At 48.0% G+C, this 18,375-nt stretch overlaps 1 protein-coding gene across 8 annotated transcripts in view; it reads left to right on the forward strand.

Moving 5' to 3' along the window:
* Positions 1–18,375, forward strand: part of ACAP3 (ArfGAP with coiled-coil, ankyrin repeat and PH domains 3) — a 95,423-nt gene that overhangs the window by 66,989 nt on the left and 10,059 nt on the right. For all 8 annotated transcript variants that reach the window (XM_080379686.1, XM_080379685.1, XM_080379684.1 and 5 more), the window contains exons 7-16: positions 710–754; positions 1,164–1,259; positions 1,608–1,682; positions 3,165–3,176; positions 11,371–11,483; positions 15,931–15,982; positions 16,450–16,550; positions 16,992–17,103; positions 17,671–17,879; positions 18,189–18,258. In XM_080379686.1, coding sequence (XP_080235812.1) covers positions 710–754; positions 1,164–1,259; positions 1,608–1,682; positions 3,165–3,176; positions 11,371–11,483; positions 15,931–15,982; positions 16,450–16,550; positions 16,992–17,103; positions 17,671–17,879; positions 18,189–18,258 — 885 coding nt within the window. The remainder of the gene's footprint in view (positions 1–709; positions 755–1,163; positions 1,260–1,607; positions 1,683–3,164; positions 3,177–11,370; positions 11,484–15,930; positions 15,983–16,449; positions 16,551–16,991; positions 17,104–17,670; positions 17,880–18,188; positions 18,259–18,375) is intronic.

The raw sequence follows: 18,375 nt of genomic DNA on the forward strand, positions 1-18,375 counted from the left end.
CAGTAAATGCTCCAAACTGGTTCTTTCGCAGTAGCAGGGTGCATTTCCAAAGCAATGCTGTCTTGCTGTTGCAAGAGGTACTGCAGTTCTTCCCTGACCGGGGAAGAGGTGTAAGCCTGAATGTGCTGGAAGGCCTTTTCTTCCACCCCAGGAGCCCAAGCCCATCAGGGCTGGCACAGGACATCCTGAGCTACTGCTGCTTCTGTGTGGAAGGAATGTGATGGTCTCTGGGGCAGTCAGCCATACACTTTTCTCCAAGAAAAATGGGTGTGTAAAGGATGCACACACTGGGAATATAAGCCCCTAACAGGTACCACAATTTCCTGGCTGGCTTGAATGTGATTACTGAACTGTTACCTCTCAGCCTAAGAGAAATCAAAGCAGTGACCTGAGAGATTAATTATCTCCTTCATGTGATGCCAGACTGCACTCTGGGGTCATTGCTGTCAGCCTACGTACAGGCAGACATCTAGCAGCGACCTTAATCAGTAGCAGCCCAGGTCAGAAAGTACACGTGTGCTCTTCCCCTTTTTATTCTGCCTCGAACTCACCAGGACTGTCTTTTCAAAAACTTAACTTTCTGGAAGTGTCCTTGAATAGTTTGTGGTTTGCTGCTAGGGTTACTACAGCAAGTTGTTCCTACTTGGATCTCCACACCAGACTGCTTAACGCTGCGAGTGCTGAGAGTTTTATCTCCATTCCTTCACAGATCAATGTCCTCCAGGCCAAGAAGAAGTTTGAAATACTGGATGCGGTAAGGGCGCTCTCTGTTTTCTGTGGCTGCTCTCAGTGACTCAATGAAAGGCAGCCCTCTCCATTTCAGGTTGCATGGGTCGACATACCGACTCCTCGGTCTGCCCTGGAGATACTGTCTGGGACTGCTCTGGGGGCTGCAGGTATGCTAACGAGGGGAGAATGAAGGACCAGCTGGATGCTCCACAGGCCAGGACTGGAGAGGACTTTTGAGGGTGAAGGACACTGCTTGTACTGCTTTATGCTCACAACAGGGGTTGCCTGACAGTGAGGAAGGATAGATTGCTTTGGGAAGGGAAAGCGTTAGACCTTGAAGAGACTTCTTTGTGGGTAATAAGGGATAATAAGGACTTCTCACACTCGCCTTGTCCCAGAATCTGCTCTGACCTTGCTATCCTTTCCCTCCCCAGATGCTGTCCTTCATGCATGCCCAGTACGCCTTTTTCCAGCAGGGCTACAGTCTTCTCCACGAACTGGATCCCTACATGAAGAAACTAGCCACAGAGGTGAGGGGCCAGGGGTATGCTTGACGGGTATGCTTGACTCGACCTGCCTGTTCGTACCCCTTCACCCTGAGAGGACATCCTCTTCCCTTTTCAGCTACTGTACTTGGTAGTCAGGGAGTGGTCTGAGCATCATGCTTGTTGGATGAGCCATGCTGCATTATGGGGTGGCAGCCAAAAGCTATGGTTACTTCCAGTGCACACCCAAACACAGCCCTTTTCCCCTCTTGTGGGGACTCGGGATGTTAGGTAGGGCTGGTGTAATCCCGGAGCAGAGAAGCAGAGATGGACGGTGGCTAATAAAACCTCCTTCCTGATTTCTGTGCCTGCTGTTCTCCTCCCTGCCTTTAGCTGGACCAGCTGGTGATTGATTCGGCAGTGGAGAAGAGGGAGATGGAGCACAAGCATGCGCTGATACAGCAGAGGGTGAGTCCTGAAGCTGCAGCTTGGTGCAAGCAGCACTTCTTTCCATTAGTGTGGCTGTCTGGCTCAAAGTGGCAACTGCTGCCTGATGAGGGGCCTGGCTGGGCTAGTCTTTGACAGCCTGGAGCAGCTGCAGCAGAAGTTGTTGAGATGAAAGTAATAACCGGATGGACGCTGGGAGACCTAGCTAGTAGTAGGTAAGCCTGACGGAACGCAGGGCTTTCAGCTGCTGACGCATCTAGGTACACGAGGGAGAGGGACACAGGCAGGACCCCATGGCTCAGGGCACCTGGGCTGTGTTCCCAGCTCCGCCGCTGACCTGCTCCTCCTCTGAGCAAGCCTGCCTTCTACGCTTTGTCTCCCTCTGTGCTGCTGAGGGTGTGGGAAGATACAAAGGTTCATATTCTATAAATGGCTCTGAGATAGAGGAGTGGCTGTAGTTGTTTGTAGTTGCCTGTGAAAATAACTTGACTGCACAGCAGAGCTACTTTTGGGGAGAGATCAGAGCACTCCTCTCCCTCCTCTTCTCTTCTCTTCTCTTCTCTTCTCTTCTCTTCTCTTCTCTTCTCTTCTCTTCTCTTCTCTTCTCTTCTCTTCTCTTCTCTTCTCTTCTCTTCTCTTCTCTTCTCTTCTCTTCTCTTCTCTTCTCTTCTCTTCTCTTCTCTTCTCTTCTCTTCTCTTCTCTTCTCTTCTTCTCTTCCTCTCTCCTAGTCTTGCATCCTTCCTCTGGCTGAGCAAGCTAGCTTTTATCTGGCAAGCCCCATGACCTGCAGCTACTGCCGTATTGATGTGTCCATTCTAACGCTTCTCCCGTGCCTTGCCCCGTGGTGAGGCAGCAGCATGGCACCGTGCCTGAGTGCCCAACCCAACCAGATGGCCAGAGCCCCTGCTACAGCACCCAGCAGATAAATGAGCACTCCTTTGGTCCCCATAGGCAGGACTTGCTGCAGAGCCTTTTCTTTGTACCTGGGGAGCTCAGACCGCACTGAAGCGATGCTCGTGGGTCGTGGGGGAGAGAGGGCAGGACTCCATGCTGCTATTGAGAGAGTAGTGTGCTGCAGGGAACTTCTTTCCTGCAAGTGTGCTCCAAACTGCAGCTCAGATGATTCTTGCTTGGCTCCTGTGACATGACGTGGCCACAGCCTTGAGCAGCGTAACTTTGGGAAGATCTGCGGGGACCCAAGCCATAGAGCTGCCATGGCTAAGCAAGCTGTTATTTTCAGCTGAGCTATGGTAACCCACCATGTGTGTCTTCTCACCTGCTGTAGTTGGGGGTAACCACCATGAACTGGCAAGATAATAGGCTTTATTATCAAAAAAATTTGAGCCTTCAGTAAGGAGGCATCTTTGGTTAACATGGGCTCTGATTTTCCAGACCATTGGATTGGACCAATGATTCCAAATCCAAGGCTTACAGAAACATCAGTTAATTTTTTTTTCTCTTTTCCTTCTTTTTCTTCATGGATTGCTGACCTGCCCCTGCAGACCCTCCTACAGGTGAGTACCCACATGTATTTCCTTCTTCTGGCATCTTCATTTCTCAGAATTAACACTTTGCTGCTCTGGATATTTATGAAGTCCTGCCTTTGAAAGCAAAACAAAGAAACCTTGTCTTAGCATTGGTGGTGTAACGTGAACACCAGAGATGGAATTTTAAAGCCCAGTTTCAAGTGATTTGGGTTTCATCCTCATCAAAGGTGTTTTCAGTCCTGTGCTAAGATAAGATTTCAGGTCCCTCTGTTTGTGTGGTGGTCAGTCTTGACTCAGAGGTCAGTATTGCAGTGGCAGCAGTGCTTGGCTGGCACTCGGTGCATGTTTAGTGCCTGGGGGACTTTGAGGACCACGGTTCTGGTGGGAGGCTCCTGGCAGAGAGTGTTGGTGGACTTGTGACATACACAGCACACTCTGACACACGCTGTCACATGCTGTGGGTGTAGTAAGAAGGGATTTCAGAGAGCCCTAAGAGAGAACCATTCACGAACGCAGCCCTGCGTAGGGTTTGCTGAGGAGTCCGTCTGGCAGGCACTTGTGGGGATCAATACTTCTCACCAGGAGGAATCAAAGTGGCCATGGTTTCCTTTCTAATGCTTACCCTCAAAAATGTCATAACCCTTGAGATGGAAACATAACCAGATTTGAAAGCTAATGACAGACATTCCCTGTGCATATGCTGCCTTTGGTTAAGTGTTCTGAGGGAGGGGTAAATCCATTTCTGAACCCTCAGGTCCCCTGGGTCTCTGCTGGAGTGATGACTTCATTCAAGGAAACATGGAAAAATCTCTCTAGCACAGTGCATTTCGGTTAAATCCCTTTTCGTGGCTTTGCTGACTGGACTAACAGGGGGTGAAGCAGAGGACAGGTTCCCAGAGGGAGGACGAGCAGTTACTCTTCATCGGGATACATATGCATAGAGCAGTGGCTCTCTGGGTCCGTAGGCTTGTAAGAGAGCTGAGCATCCCTGTTGCAATGTAGGATTTAAAGTGCTAGGAGACAGCTTTTCAGCTGCTCGGAGTCAGTGTTGCTCCTCCCTTTGCGATGGAGCATGGCACTCTGCATCTGGTGAGCATCTTGCCGTCTCCAAAGGGAGCACAGCACGTATTTGAATATATGTCTTCATGCTCAGCCCAGAATACCCTCTGGTCTCTTGAAAAATTTGGAGATTTAGTTGTGCTTCATTAGAGTGGTGTCAGAATTATCCTTTTTACCTCAACAGAGTGTCCTCCCTGAACAGCCTGCTAAGGCATGACAGAAAGGGAGGGAATCTAGTTGAAATAATACATTTTGAAGTGTTCTTGGGGTGGGAAAGCTACCCAGATTCCAAAGACAGGGAATTGAATAGCCTTTGGGCAGCTTTGTGAGGCATGGAGGGCAGCCTTTTAAAAGCCAAATTCATAAGGAAATGGTCTATGGCATTTTGTTTCATTATTGTTTTAATTAAAATAAATTCAGTAGGAGAGAAAAACTCAGCATAAATCTTGAATATTTTCTTTGATACTGTAATTTAGATGCTTTATTCCTGTGCCACCCTTTCCCCATCTTCCCTCACGGAACATCTGCCACCTTTGGGGCAGATTTCTAGGGCAGCTGTCATTTCAAGCTGTCATTTTAACCATGGCACTCTCTGCCTTCCCAGCTCCAAAACCTTAAAGATGTCTATTTGCGGCTTCACACTTCATATAAAAATAACACTTGCTTATACAAAAAGGTTTCAAATAAAATCAGCGAGCAGGAAGGAAGAGTCTCCCATTTTTAAATATTTTTTGTTTGATAAATAAATAAATAAACCCACAATAAATATTTGGGTTATCTTCCCATTGTGCAGAGCTTCGGCGTGATGAAGGCTGGGGGTGCCTTTCTCCTGTGTGTGGGATGCACGTGTGCGGGGACCGTGCTCTGCGATACATTTTGGAGGAGGCTGAGGAGAGGGTCTCGTAGCTTCCCACGTTGCTTCTGTGTGTTGAACTGCACTGTCTTAAACCACAGATGTGACGAGTTCGTATTTTTTAGATGGGCTCAGTTCCTTCAGATGGACGCACAAAGACACACAGGACCTGGTGTAGGTTGGACCACTGAGGGGAAAGATTTTGGAGAACTTAGCACAGTACACACAGTCCTAGGAATTATTGCCAGTGGGAAATGAATAGAGAAACCGGTAGCATTTAAACCAGTCCTCCCTCACAGATCCTGACCTTCTTGAATCCTTCCACTGCACCAAAACTGACAGGCCACAGTGCAAGTGGCAGGATACAGAGTTATCTACATAAAAACCTCTTTGCAGCCTCCTGCCTGTTCCCCAGCCCGGAGCAGGCAGGGAAGCAACTGTGCTCCTGTTGCCCGTTTGCTTGGGAAGGGAGGATGGAGTGCCAAGGCTGACCTCTCTGCCTCGTTCAGTCCAGCTGGTAGATAATCAACTGGGGGCCATATGGCACTTCAACACCCTCATTTCTGTGGCTGCAGCGGAGCAGGCGTGGAATCACTGCCCAAAGGCTGGCTCTGCTCCAGAAGCTGGGAGAAGCCGACCCGGCTACAGGCAGGCGAGCCTGGCTGTGTTAAGGTCAGGGAGGCATTCGGTGAGCATCTTCCTGTCAACTTGGCTCTGTGTTGCCTGGCTTCTCCCATTCCCTCCTGTGCCTCCATGACAGCTGTATGATAATTAGCCCTTGCTCTAAGCTGATTGACTGTGAATAGGAGGCACAAGGAGGGGGTAAGCAGGTGGTCCCCAGAGGCCAGCAGGCTTCCTTGGACAGGCTTCCTTCTCGTAGTGCCCCTCGCTTTGACAGGAGCCACCACCAGAGCTTTTAGCTCCCAAAAAGGAGTAGGAGGGGTAAAAGAGAAGGGGCTGAAAAAGAAATCCCTCCTTCCCTGCCAGCCCACGGTGCTTAGCAGAGATGCTACTCTAGAGAGCGAACGGAGAGCGAGCGAGAACCGCAGAGCTGCTCCCTGCTCTCTAGGCAAGAGCAGCACAACCTCCCTTGCAGCTGGCATCATGAAGATTTTCAGCAGGCTTGAATACCTCCTGGTAAGGAGACTCCTGCAGGGTTGCTTTGACTTGGGGAGAAAGTTTAGAGGGTGCTTTTCCCTGGGGGGGGGCGAGGATTTGTGATGTAGGACCTTGCCGCTGTGACCCAAAAGCAAGTAGAGCTTTATGAAAGCAAACGTGCTTGGTTCTGTTTCTGGCTTGGAAAAGCTTTGGGGCAGGGCACGGAGCTCTGTGCATCATCTGCTGGCAAGCTGCAGAGCAGGGAGATCGTTTGGCATTAGGAAATTCAAGAAACAAAAGGTCTCTAAATGGGATTTGGCCAGAATGAATGAAAGCTGTCTGCACAGAGCGGAGTGTAGGTGGGGGAGCCCTCCTCCAAATTCCATCTGCCGCTGAGGGTCTCGGATTGTTCGCAGTATATACACAGAGGTAAAAATAGCCAGATAGAGAAAAGCTCCAAATATATTCAGGCACCAGAAGAGAACAGACTGCATGCACCAGTGTTTGTGTGGAAGGGATGTGCGTGCGTCTTTAGGGAATATGAATATTCCTCTGAATTATGTTCCCTTCAGAACCGAATAGCTGAACTAGTCAAATGCAATTTTAAACTCACCTCCAGGAGAAGTTGTTTCCAATGCATGGATGTATACATGATGTTGTTGGGAGCATACATAATACTATTGTTAAATTATAAATTCTAATTGGATAATTAAAGAGGGCACTTTTGGATAAAAGCCTTTGTCTTCTGTGGGGAAAAGGATGTATCGCGTGTGTTGTCACTTACCCTAAGTGGTATCGTTTGAAAAGAGATTAACATTGAGGCTTGGTAGTAAGATATATTTCTCTGAATATCTAAACCCACCTGGACTGTAATGATTCACTGGTCGTGATTGCCTGGTTCTGACAGTATTTTCTATCAGTAGAAATCAAAATGTTGTACAGAAAAGGACAGTGTCATTATGTCCACATTGCATTGATGCACTGAGGGAGTAACGCTGTGGCTTTTCAGGGAGGGCCATTGCCACAGTGATTGTATTTCAAAGAATTTTAAGGAAATCTTGGTATTTTAGAGAGAGGTTCTCTCTGTTCTCAGCCAGGTGATGTTCCCTTTGGGGTGGGAATGAGCCCATAAACAAGACTTTCCTACTTCAGCGGGTGGGCTTTTAGGCAGGGCTCCTTACTCTGAAGACTCCCCCCGCCAAGGATTCCAGGCTGATGAGGGGCATCTTCACTTTTCACATTAGAAGCTGGAGGTTTATTTCATTTCATCAGCCATCTTCTCTGCACAAAATGCTTGCTTCGCAGGAGCAATCGGAAGAGTTTGTCTGGCGTCTGCAATGCAAGCAGTCTTCGGGTGTGCTGTGTGGAGATGGACGGGGGAGTTCCTAACTGAGTGGGCCATGAGGCAACCTTCAAATAGGGGTTTTTCCTTTTTTTTCCCTTCCCCCACCCCCCCTTTTCTTTTTTCTTTCATGGATCTGTTTGCGCCTGTGCTGGGTTTTTGCTTTCCATTTGCTGGTTTGAAAGCGTCTGCATTAATGTCCTTTTTCTCATCCCTATGGATGTGTCTCTTGGAGTGTGTTACTTCATTGTTGCTTCAGCATCATTTGGTGTGCTCCCATGGAAACCATTGTGATGTCATTTCTAAAAGAATATCAGTTCCCAGGCAGCCTCGTGTGTAAACTCAGAGTGACAGGACCGGGAAGGGGATGGGACAGTGAGACAAAATTGGTGTGACTGAAAACCAGTGAAGGAAAGAGAAGCAGGTGATGACAGCGATCTGGTTTCTTCTTTTGGAACATGTCGGATTTATTTTACCCATGTGTGATTCAGCACAGTCTCTGATCTGGACTGTGTATGTGGTTGCAGCCAAAGCCATTCAGATCCCAATCCTACGAAGCGTTTCCCATGTCAAGCATTTTTTTCATGTTACAGAGACAATGAGGTGCTAAATGCAGGCTTAATTAATCAGTCCAAACTCATTTAGAGCAGACTTGCCTACTCCATGTACACTACCAAATGCTTCCCATCATTGCAAAAGGTAGTTTATTAAAATCATGCATTAAAATAATAATCTCATTTAAAGTACAATGTCATGTATAGCAGAAAATGGAAGAAGAGGGGACGAGAGAAATCATCTGTGTTCACTCTCTTACCTTGCTTTATCAAGGGTAAGATTTGAATCAAGAAACCTACTTGGAATGTTGTGGAGTGGGTGACGTGTTCCTTCTTCACCAGCACCTTCCAGACATCGTGGCTTGGCTTGCGGGGCTGGAAGGGTTGGATTTCCCAGTTCTGTGTGGAGTCAGGCACTCCCCTGGTGCCCTGCCTCCCCGTGAGGGTCACAGAGGGACTGGCGGGGGGCACAGTTTGTGATGTGTGTCCTGTCAGCCAGGACCTTTCGACTCGGTTCTGCGGAAGAACAGGATTAAAATCTGTGTCAGTGAGTAGAACAGATAGAGGGACACCCCGAGGGGAGGCCACCCAGGTAAGGGCGTTCATTGTCACCCATCTGCGTGCATCCAGCTGTGGCCACACACTATCATGACGTTTTGACACCGCTGGCAAAGCGATCCATCCCCTCGGACAGTTTCTAAGCTAGCTTTGACCTGGAAGCAGGTTTCAACAGATGTTCTTGTAACTTTTTTCCCAGAAATTTCCCCTTTTTCAGTGGTTGTGGTAAGAAAGTTCCCTTTGTGGGCTGCAGCAAGATGATGTGTTTAGGGATCCATTAAGCCTGTAGTTTAAGCTTGCTCTGGTGTGCTGGAAGTTTCACAATTGCACTTGCTGTGATTTTGCCTTTCAGCTACTCAGGCCATTTCTGTACATCCCTCTTCTGGCCTTTGCCTGGCTGAGAGAGGAAAAATGATACTGATCAAGGGGTTGATTACTGGATTTTTTTCACTATCCCCTTTATTTAGTCTTTCAACACTCTCAATAATTTTGGAGCAAAGACTTCAGGTGCTTCCAAGCAGCGTAGGATGGAATGGAACCAAGTTCCCCTGAAGATCAGACTGCTGCGTGCCCTGGGCGTAAAAGGCAGACTGGTCCTTATCCCTCGTATCTCTCCTTTTGTTATATAAAGTAATACGTTCCAAGAGACATATCCATAGGGATGAGAAGAAGGATATTAATGCAGAGGCTTTCAAACCAGCAAGTGGAAAGCAAAAACCCACTTACAACTCAGGTCAATGTATTCTGCCCTCAGCTGCCCTTCAGTAGTTCTGTTGATAGCAGTGGAGTTGCTCAGGAATTACACCAGCAAAAATATGAGCAGCACTTGGCCTGGGGATGTTTCCTAACCAACGAGACAAGGAAGAGAAACACAAACACAAGCCATTCTTCCCAGCAATGTGTTTTTATGTTTGGACATCATCCAGATGGCTCTCTCTTAGCTTCATATGCACTTGGTGGGTTTTGTGTGTCATTTTCTCTTTTTTTGGGCTTGGTGCATGCTGGAGTCCTTTCAAAGGCAAGGAACAACTCATGCGCCTTCAGCTCGTCTGCTTAAGCCATTCAGGTCGGTAGAGAGGTGTCATACAATACAGCCTCAGCGAGGTTAAATTCACACCTGGCTTGACTCCGCTGGTTTTTAGTGGATTTACTGTAGTGACGCATATGGCCCATCTGTTCCTCCCGCACTCACCGGCAATATATCCTTCTTACCGTCACACAGCTTCATTATCTAAGGACAGCTGAAGAAGTCAGGTGATGATATTTAGACCCTCCCCCTTATTTTTACCTCTTCTACAAAGCAAGATCCAGCTAAGTGGTCATTTTTAAGATGTGCTCGGAAAGGTTCGGCCCTACGCTTGCTGTGCGCTTTTCAACAAGCTCCACGTTTTTGGATATTTGAATTATGTATTGCAAGACAACGCGGATTCGCATTGACTGTAGAATTGTCACTGTGGAGCGGCTCTGCAAAAATCACAGATGCAACTATCTGTGAGTTAGAGGAGAATTCCCTCGAGCCTTTGATTGCAATATGTACATAAAAGACATCTGCAGAAGAGGACCCCCATGGGATTCACCCTCTAATGGCAAGAAAATTTAGGGCTGAGCAGGACTCTTAATTGGGTGCCTTATAGCAGTTTCCAGTGTCTAATTGGGCATCATGCTGTCTTTCCAAGGAATGACTCAGTCCTGTCGCATTATATCTCCTCCTTCTGTATCAGTAGTATTATTATTATTGTGACACCTCCCAGGCAAGCTTGCATCTCTGAACATGAAAATAACTCATCTTAATGAGAGTGAAGTGCATGTTGCCTAGCAACACAGCATCACAAGGGTCTTCATACGCTGAGCTAGGAAAGGCACTTAACTTAATGGGGCTGTTTGCACTGCGCTGTTTTGTCTTTGAACCAAGTAGTACAGGGAGAAATATTTGCACTCCAGAGAGGGGGAGGTGTGGGTAGCATGCATCATTGGAGTGGAATCAGCGTGCAAAGAGACAATGTGCCTCAATTCCACAGGTTAGAGGGGAAAGTCGTTTAGGTTTCATGACCTAGTTTCTCTTGGGAAGGAGGCAGACTATTCCCCAGGGAAAAGGATCCCATGTTCTGTGAGAGCAGCTACTATTCCCTCTGCTCTGTGTCTTGCTTGCCAGCTGTCAGAATCCATGAGATCTATCTGATGAATCAGTGGCAAACCTGAAAAATCAGCTCTGACTGGTAGCATAGCATAGAGAATTGAGTGAGCTCAGATTGGAGGTGGTGTATGATGATAGCTAATGAAAATGGAATTGATAAGTCTTCCCCTCTAGAAATCATTATGCCTGTTTGCCCTGTGTAAAGAAGCTGGAGTTTGTTCTGCTCCTGGCTCCTTGCAGAACAGAGAGGTGGCAGCAGCATTGCTCACTCACTTGGCCAGTGAAAAGCACCTTTATTGCTTTAGACTGACCCAAATATTGGGAATTTTTAGCCCTCATGATGATAAGCAACTTGCCTTTCTCCTTATCAGCTACCAGAGGGGGAAATAAAGCATGTATAATACTTTCCTGCAAACAGATAAGCTTGCTGGAATGAGGATGATTTGTGACTGCTGTTCACGGCTGCACTAAGGCATAGGGATATGCTCTGAAAGCTCTGCCTGAACCTTTGTGTTTTGACGTAGATGGTTTTTTTTTCTTCTTGATGTTTTGATTAGACTCATCTCCATCTTGGTCCTAGAGAGTGCAGTCATGTTAGAGTCTCAGTCTCTTTCTATTTGCAGGACTTCTCCTGTGATGACTCAAAGGTGGAGTTTAATGTAGATGCCCCAAATGGAGTGGTGATGGAAGGCTACCTCTTCAAGAGAGCTAGCAATGCCTTCAAAACATGGAATCGGTGAGTAAAACTCATATTCCATTTGATATTTGGGCTAAACCTCTGCATACAGCTAACTGCCCCCACAGCAGCACACTTAACTTTCAGTGAGATCTTAGCAACTGTTATCACCACTGGAAGGATTCTGAGCTAAGTAGCTAAAAGCTAAATAGTTCAAATGAGGTTGGTTTGATCGTTTTTGCATACAAAGGCTTTTCTTTTAGGAGCGTTTTGCATGCAGGTTGAGGGAGGTGGTCCTCGCTCTCTACTTAGTGCTGGTGAGGCCACATCTGGAGTACTGTGTCTGGCTCTGAGCTCCCCAGCACAAGAGAGATGTGGACTTAGTGGAGGGGATCCAGTGAAGGGCCACAAAGATGATTAAGGGGCTGGAACATCTCTCATATGAGGAAAAGCTGAGAGCTGGAACTGTTCAGCCTGGAGAAGAAAGGCTTGGGGGTGGGGTGGGACGGGACCTTGTCAATGTGTACAAATTCCTGATGGGAGGGAACGAAGAGGGAGCCAGACTTTTCAGCAATGCCTAGTGACAGGGAAAGAGGCACATATAAAAAATGTGACATTGCATCAGAATGCAAGAAACTGCTTTTTCACTGTGAGGATTGCCCAGCGAGGTTGTGAAGTCTCCGTCTGTGGAGATATTAAACAACCACCTGGGCACAGTCCTGGGCAGCGTGCTCTGCCTGGCCCTGCTTGAGCAGGAGGGTTGGACTAGATGGTCTGAAGAGGTCCCTTTCGACCAAAGTGACTGTGATTCTGCTCAGAACCTGTCAGCTGCCAGTAAGATCAGAACCTGAAGCTGTGTTAGCATAACTGCAGATGAGTAAGTGCTCCTGAGAGAAGCAGTATCTCAAGAGATTAATGTAGCCCTACGCGAAGTCATCTCTGAGCAAAAGAGAAGTAAGAATCTGCTTCATTGCACTGATGTTTTAAGACCACATAAATTTTCTACCAGCATATTATAACTCACGTGCTGAGCTTGCAGAGCCAGCAAGTCTTTGATACTGGTGTGTTGGAGACATATGTTAATCAGTAAAAGAGCTAGGTGCTGTGTAGTCTATATGATTATTATTTTCCTGTTCAAAAGCAGGTATGCTTCTTTCTGTGAAGCTGTAGGTTTCTCTTAAGCTGCATCATGGAATGAGCCAGTTCATGTTTTGCTGCATCTTAGCAGATGCCAGGGGAAAAAAAAAGGTGTGCCTTCCACAGTGGAAGAATGACCAGGTTCCACGTAGGGATGATGGGGCACTGCAGCTCACGTCTTGCCCTAGGGAAGCTGTAAATTTATAACAATTAAGAGAAATACCCTAATGCAGCAGTACATGGCATGGGTATCAAACCTGTCTGTTTTGAGGCAGGGAGATATGCGAGATTGGAAATATCAACTGTGCTGCTGGAGCTGAGAAATGGCACTGACTGTGCTCTTAATAATTTATAAATATTTCATCTGATAGGTCACTGGGAATACCAGGCACACATGCCTCCTGCAATCAGCAGGAGTCTCTGCGGCTGCCAGAGACCTTGGGGAAGTGGAAGCAAAGGTTTCGTGTTCTAGCCTTGCTCGATATTTGTGTGTTTAGTTTCCCTTGAGGGTTTCATACACGGTTGTGCAAAAGGATTCAAGCTCTTCCCGTGAGTTTCTAATGCATGAGATCAATGCCTTCTGGACCTACATTTCCTCATCTCACCTAACAGGGAGATGATACGGTATTAAGGGATCTTTACTTGGCTGTGGGATACATTCAATGTATACACCCCAGAAAGGCTGAAATGTGCTGCTGTTAGACTTTGGAATAAATAAACACTAAATGGTTCAGTGAACAGTTTGTGCTATGCACAGAAACTGCCTGTATTTGCATGGAAGAAACACTTGAAATTATTAGAGATCCCTGCATTTGTTAGATAAGTGATTCCTTCTTTCTGAAGCTTCCCCTAGTACTAAGGAGATTCCAGTCAAATCTGGTAGAATTTTGTTACCCCTCAGGCTGTCCAGTCCCCTGACAGTTAAGTACTAAGTTTGTGCTTGGAGGAATCAGAAACCACAACGGCAGCTACAACACAGTGCATCAGCATTTGGTTCTCTACCACTACGTGGAAGGATGCTGTAGACAGGGGGGGTCAGTCCCTTCTCCCAGATAATAGACAGGACAAGAGGGAATGGCCTCAGGTTGCACCAGGGCGGGGTTTATATGGGATATTAGGAAAATTCCTTCACCAAAAGGGTGGTGAAGCCCTGGCACAGGCTGCCCAGGGAGGTGGTGGAGTCACCATCCCTGGGAGTGTTTAAAAAACACAGATGTGATGCTCAGGGATGTGGTTTAGAGGTGGGTTTGGCAGTGCGGGGTAATGGTTGGACTTGATGATCTCAAGGTCTTTTCCAACCTAAATGATTCTGTGATTTCCATGCTCACAAGCTGTTGCACTGGAAAGGTATCTTAGCTGAATTTTTATCAATCTTTTTTAGAATTTCCTGCTTGGTGTTTCCTAAGCAAAGCCTTGGTCCGTAGCATGGCTCCTTTCACTGACACCACTCGTTTATGTGGAGTAGCAGGTCGTTTCAAAGTTTGTCAAGTTAATGTCAAGACCTGTGCTTGACTCTTGCGATAGAGAGGAACAGTTCCAGGCAGCTCCCTTCTCTGAGCAGCAACCCTGGCTGTGAATTCATAGGTCCCACCAAAGGGCACCTGTCCATGACTGTCTGGGACTTCCTGGTTTTCCTGATGTCTGAAGCAATGTTAGCATCAAGGACTCCAGGTTTTCAGTGTCCCCCAAATCCCAGCTGTCCTCCTACATTCCAGTCATGGAGAGCCTGTAGCCTCCCCACAGGCATCTCTCTCTCCTCAGTCCCACCTACTCCTCGCCATATCTATCTAGGCTGTTCACGGCTCCGTAGCCTACTCATCACCTTCTCCGTCACCCAGCTCTTCACTGTTAGTGCCTCCCCCTCGTGTGAGCGGGAGGGAGCAGGCAGAGAGAACGCCAAAATCCGTGGGGCTGGGAGCCAGCGCCAGGCAGAAGTGCCTGCTCTGGGGTTGGCGAGCAGGAGAGCACAGCTGTGAGTTGCAGCAGCAGCGATCAGAACCTGACAGAGAAACGTTCTGCCCAGCTTGGTGTGACAGCAGAGCTCCTGGAGCATAGACTGCTACTGTCAAAGCACCTCAGAATGATGCAGAAGCATATCAGCTCATCAAAACAGGCTCCCACATGGATGGGATGCCCTCCAGTTACCTGTATTTTCCCATTTCTCCCCAGGCATGTCAAGTCCTTTTGTTGTCTTTTATCTGTTTAACGTTTCAGCAATGATAAAAGAAAGAGAACCCTGTCTCGTCTCATTTTCCCAGGGAGCCTCGTTCTTTTGCAAACAGAGAATGTAATACATGCTCTAAATAACGTCTTGCTGCAAAGCCTCTTTGACTCTTTATGCTCAGGTATTCCTGAAACCGTTTCCATTGCCCTCCATGAAGATGATCAGGTTGCTAAATCTTAGCTTGTATCTTAGAATGATGAGGGAGGGACGGGGGTTTGGATTTAGCACCGAAGATTAAGACACCGGGGAATTACCTCCGCTATAAGCAGCGCACGGACCTTCTGTCACTTGTATTTTAATGGAAAGCTGCTAGCTGGTGATTTCTTGCCTCCTAAGAAGGCAGATTCCCTTCACGCACACCTGTCCATACCGCAGCCACAGGGAGCAGGACCTTTAGCATCTCTTGGCCTCCTGAAGGTTGTCCCAAAAACCTGCCTGGTGGGTAGCATCGCCTGTATAAACAGCAAGATGTGCAACCCATTCCTATTATTTTCTCCAGCGGTGTTTGTAGAGCTGCCAGTCAGCAGGGTTTTCTGAGGTGGATTTTTCTTTTTCCTACCTGGAAGTTTCTTGATGATGTTAAGGGATTTCTGGCTTGCCTTGGGACAGCCTGCTTGGAGAGGCAGTAGGCACGCTGTATCTGGCATGGCACGTGCAAGTCATCCAACTTAGCCAGTAAATGTCAAGTACGCCCACCGTGCAGGTATGCAAGTATGCCCTAACGAGTGCAACATGTCCCATAGGCACTGGATTTACTACCTGCACCAGGGTCAGTCTGCACACACAGCCTTCTGCCCCAGAAATTGTAGGCAGTAAGATGGGACTGCCCGATTCCTTTGTTTCTTGTCTTTGCTTCCTTCTTGCTTTACATTGACATATCTAGAACACTTGCCATCGCAGCATCTCAGCGCCAGGAGTCGTTCCTTAAGGCTGTAAATCCTTTGTTTGCCCTCCGAGGGAGGGCACTGGAGACGTGCGAGCTTTTCTTGTGATGTTACTTTCCAGCTTCTTGGAACAAACTACGCTTTTTTATTTTATTTTATTTTTTTCAAATGGAGAGCTATCCTGCTCTGCCACAGAGCAGAATGCCTCTCTGTAGCTCTGCTGGTTACTTCTTCTGATGTCTGTGTGTCTGTCTTCCCTCAGGAGGTGGTTCTCCATCCAGAACAGTCAGCTGGTGTACCAGAAAAAGCTAAAGGTCAGTGAGGCTACCGCGGCTGATACTGGCAGGTTAGCCAGCTTGTCTGGTGTCCTGGTCTACCTTGCTGGGGGACTTCTGCACCGTGGCAAGGGAATGGGGTGGGAGGAGTGGGGGAGGGGGATTGGGTCAGAGGGACAGCAAGCCCGTTCAAGTGTTACTGTGCTCCAGAGTTAGACTGTACTGAGAACTAAGTGGCAGCAGATGGTGTTGGTGATGTAATTATTCACGTTCAGCAGAGGAAGCTGAAGTCCCCGCGAAGCCTGCCGCTTCACGTGCGTGTTGTCCCATGCTTTGGTTCTGTATAACCTCCTCCTGTTGCCCTCCCTATCCAGTGGTGGGCTGGCTCGGCTCTCTCTAGACTCCACGTATGCTAACCAGCAGGGCTGGGGAAGGAGTTTTCTGGGAGGCCTGATTATGACAGGGATTCAGGGAGCCAACAAAGCCACCTATTCTCACCCTTCCAGGATGCCCTCACGGTAGTGGTGGAGGACCTGCGGCTCTGTACTGTCAAGCCATGTGAAGACATAGAGAGGAGGTTTTGCTTTGAGGTCGTCTCACCTACCAAGTAAGTTTGGTGGCTTCCCTAGGCCATCCTCAGGGGAGCTGGGCTGTGCACGGAACTGTGAGAGATCGTAGATTTGAGCAGGTGCTGCCCTGGGCTGTTAAATGTTATCGGGAGATACTGTTGCCTGTACTGCAGACTCCCCGTGAAGTTTGTGAGACATCAGCATAAGCCAGAGCTGGGCCATGCATACCTAATGTACATCTAGACAGTGAAATGGGCAAAGGGCAGCTTTTCAAAGCAGCTGGCAGACCTGCCTGGAGTTTTTTAAAAGGGAACACCTCTGACAGCGCAAGCTTGTAGGATTCATTTTTGCCCCTTTACCTGTCAAACCAAGATGCTGCCCCCACTGGAACATCTACGCTGAGGATGAAGTGCAACAGTTTTGACCAAAACATGCACCCTGTCCTTTTGCTCTTTCCAATTCCTTTCCTTCCTTGGCAGGAGCTGCATGCTGCAGGCTGACTCGGAGAAGCTGCGTCAGGCCTGGATTCAAGCTGTTCAAGCTAGCATTGCTTCTGCATACCGGGAGAGTCCTGACAGCTACTATATTGAAGTGAGTGAGGGTGTCACAAAAGATCCATAATTGTGTCTCAGAGCCCTGATAGTGGGCTTTTGCGCTGTGGCAGGTCCAGTGTGGGTGGACCATTTGGAAATACTCTTCTGCTCCCGAGGAGGGGAGCTGGTGTCAGTGCTAACTCAGAAGCAACAATCATTTACTAACCAAAGCCATGCTTATAGATCTGGGCTGGGGGGAAGGCAAGGCTTCAAATCGGTGTTGTCCTGACACCTTCATTTGCTTGCCATCACTCTGGATTGGTGTTCCCCTAGGAATTATCTTCCCTTGGGAAGAGCTTGCTCCCTAGCTGGGACAAGTGCAAGCAAGGCACTTGATAGCAAGTAGTTTGCCAGACAATAGTCTGCATGCTGCCCGCGCTGCCGGGGCTGGGCTGGGCTGCAGCACAGTCTTGTGGCAACAATACAAATTAATGAGGACAGCCCTCATTAAACTAGCCCTAGTTTATTCTTTGGGTAATGCTTCCTATCCATCCCTCTGCTATGCAAAGCTCTCGTCCATTCCACAGTGCTTTGCAGAATCCTGGAACCCTTTTTTTCCCTGCAGAGACTGGACCGGACTGCTTCCCCATCAACTAGCAGCATTGATTCTGCTACTGACTCCCGGGAGCGCAGTGTGAAAGGAGAGACCATCTTGCAGAGAGTGCAGAGCATCCCTGGGAATGACCAGTGCTGTGACTGTGGTCAGCCGGATCCTCGCTGGGCCAGTATCAACCTGGGCATTCTGCTGTGCATTGAGTGCTCCGGTATTCACAGGTACTGCGTGCGTGTGTGCTCCGTGCTGCCAGCCAGGGACGGATTGCAAGCTGCTGGGAAAAACGGTGGGGTCTGAATTACGACTGACTATAACGTTTGTACAGATAGATCCAAAAGTAATCGCTTGCTGCGGTACCTGTGTGTGTGCAGGTACATCTGTGTATGCACAGGCATAAAACTCGGTGCTATACCTATGTCTGTATAGATAAATACGTAAGAACTGGATTGATCTTCTTTGTCTTATGGCAGGTGAGAACTTCTGTTCTGAGGGATGTAACCATATCAGTTTTCTTCCTTTTGCATAAATAGGAGCCTGGGTGTTCACTGCTCCAAGGTCCGATCTCTCACACTGGACTCCTGGGAGCCAGAGTTACTGAAAGTGAGTGCTGGGTTTTAACAGCCAGGGATAGACATGTGGCGGGCTTGGAGGGAGTCGTACTTGGTGGCAGGGTAGTCTAGAGGGACGGTAACTCCTCCCTGAGGATTTCATTCATTC

The sequence above is a fragment of the Falco punctatus genome (genome assembly GCF_963210335.1).
Source record: "Falco punctatus genome assembly, chromosome: 3".
Lineage (NCBI taxonomy): Eukaryota > Metazoa > Chordata > Aves > Falconiformes > Falconidae > Falco > Falco punctatus.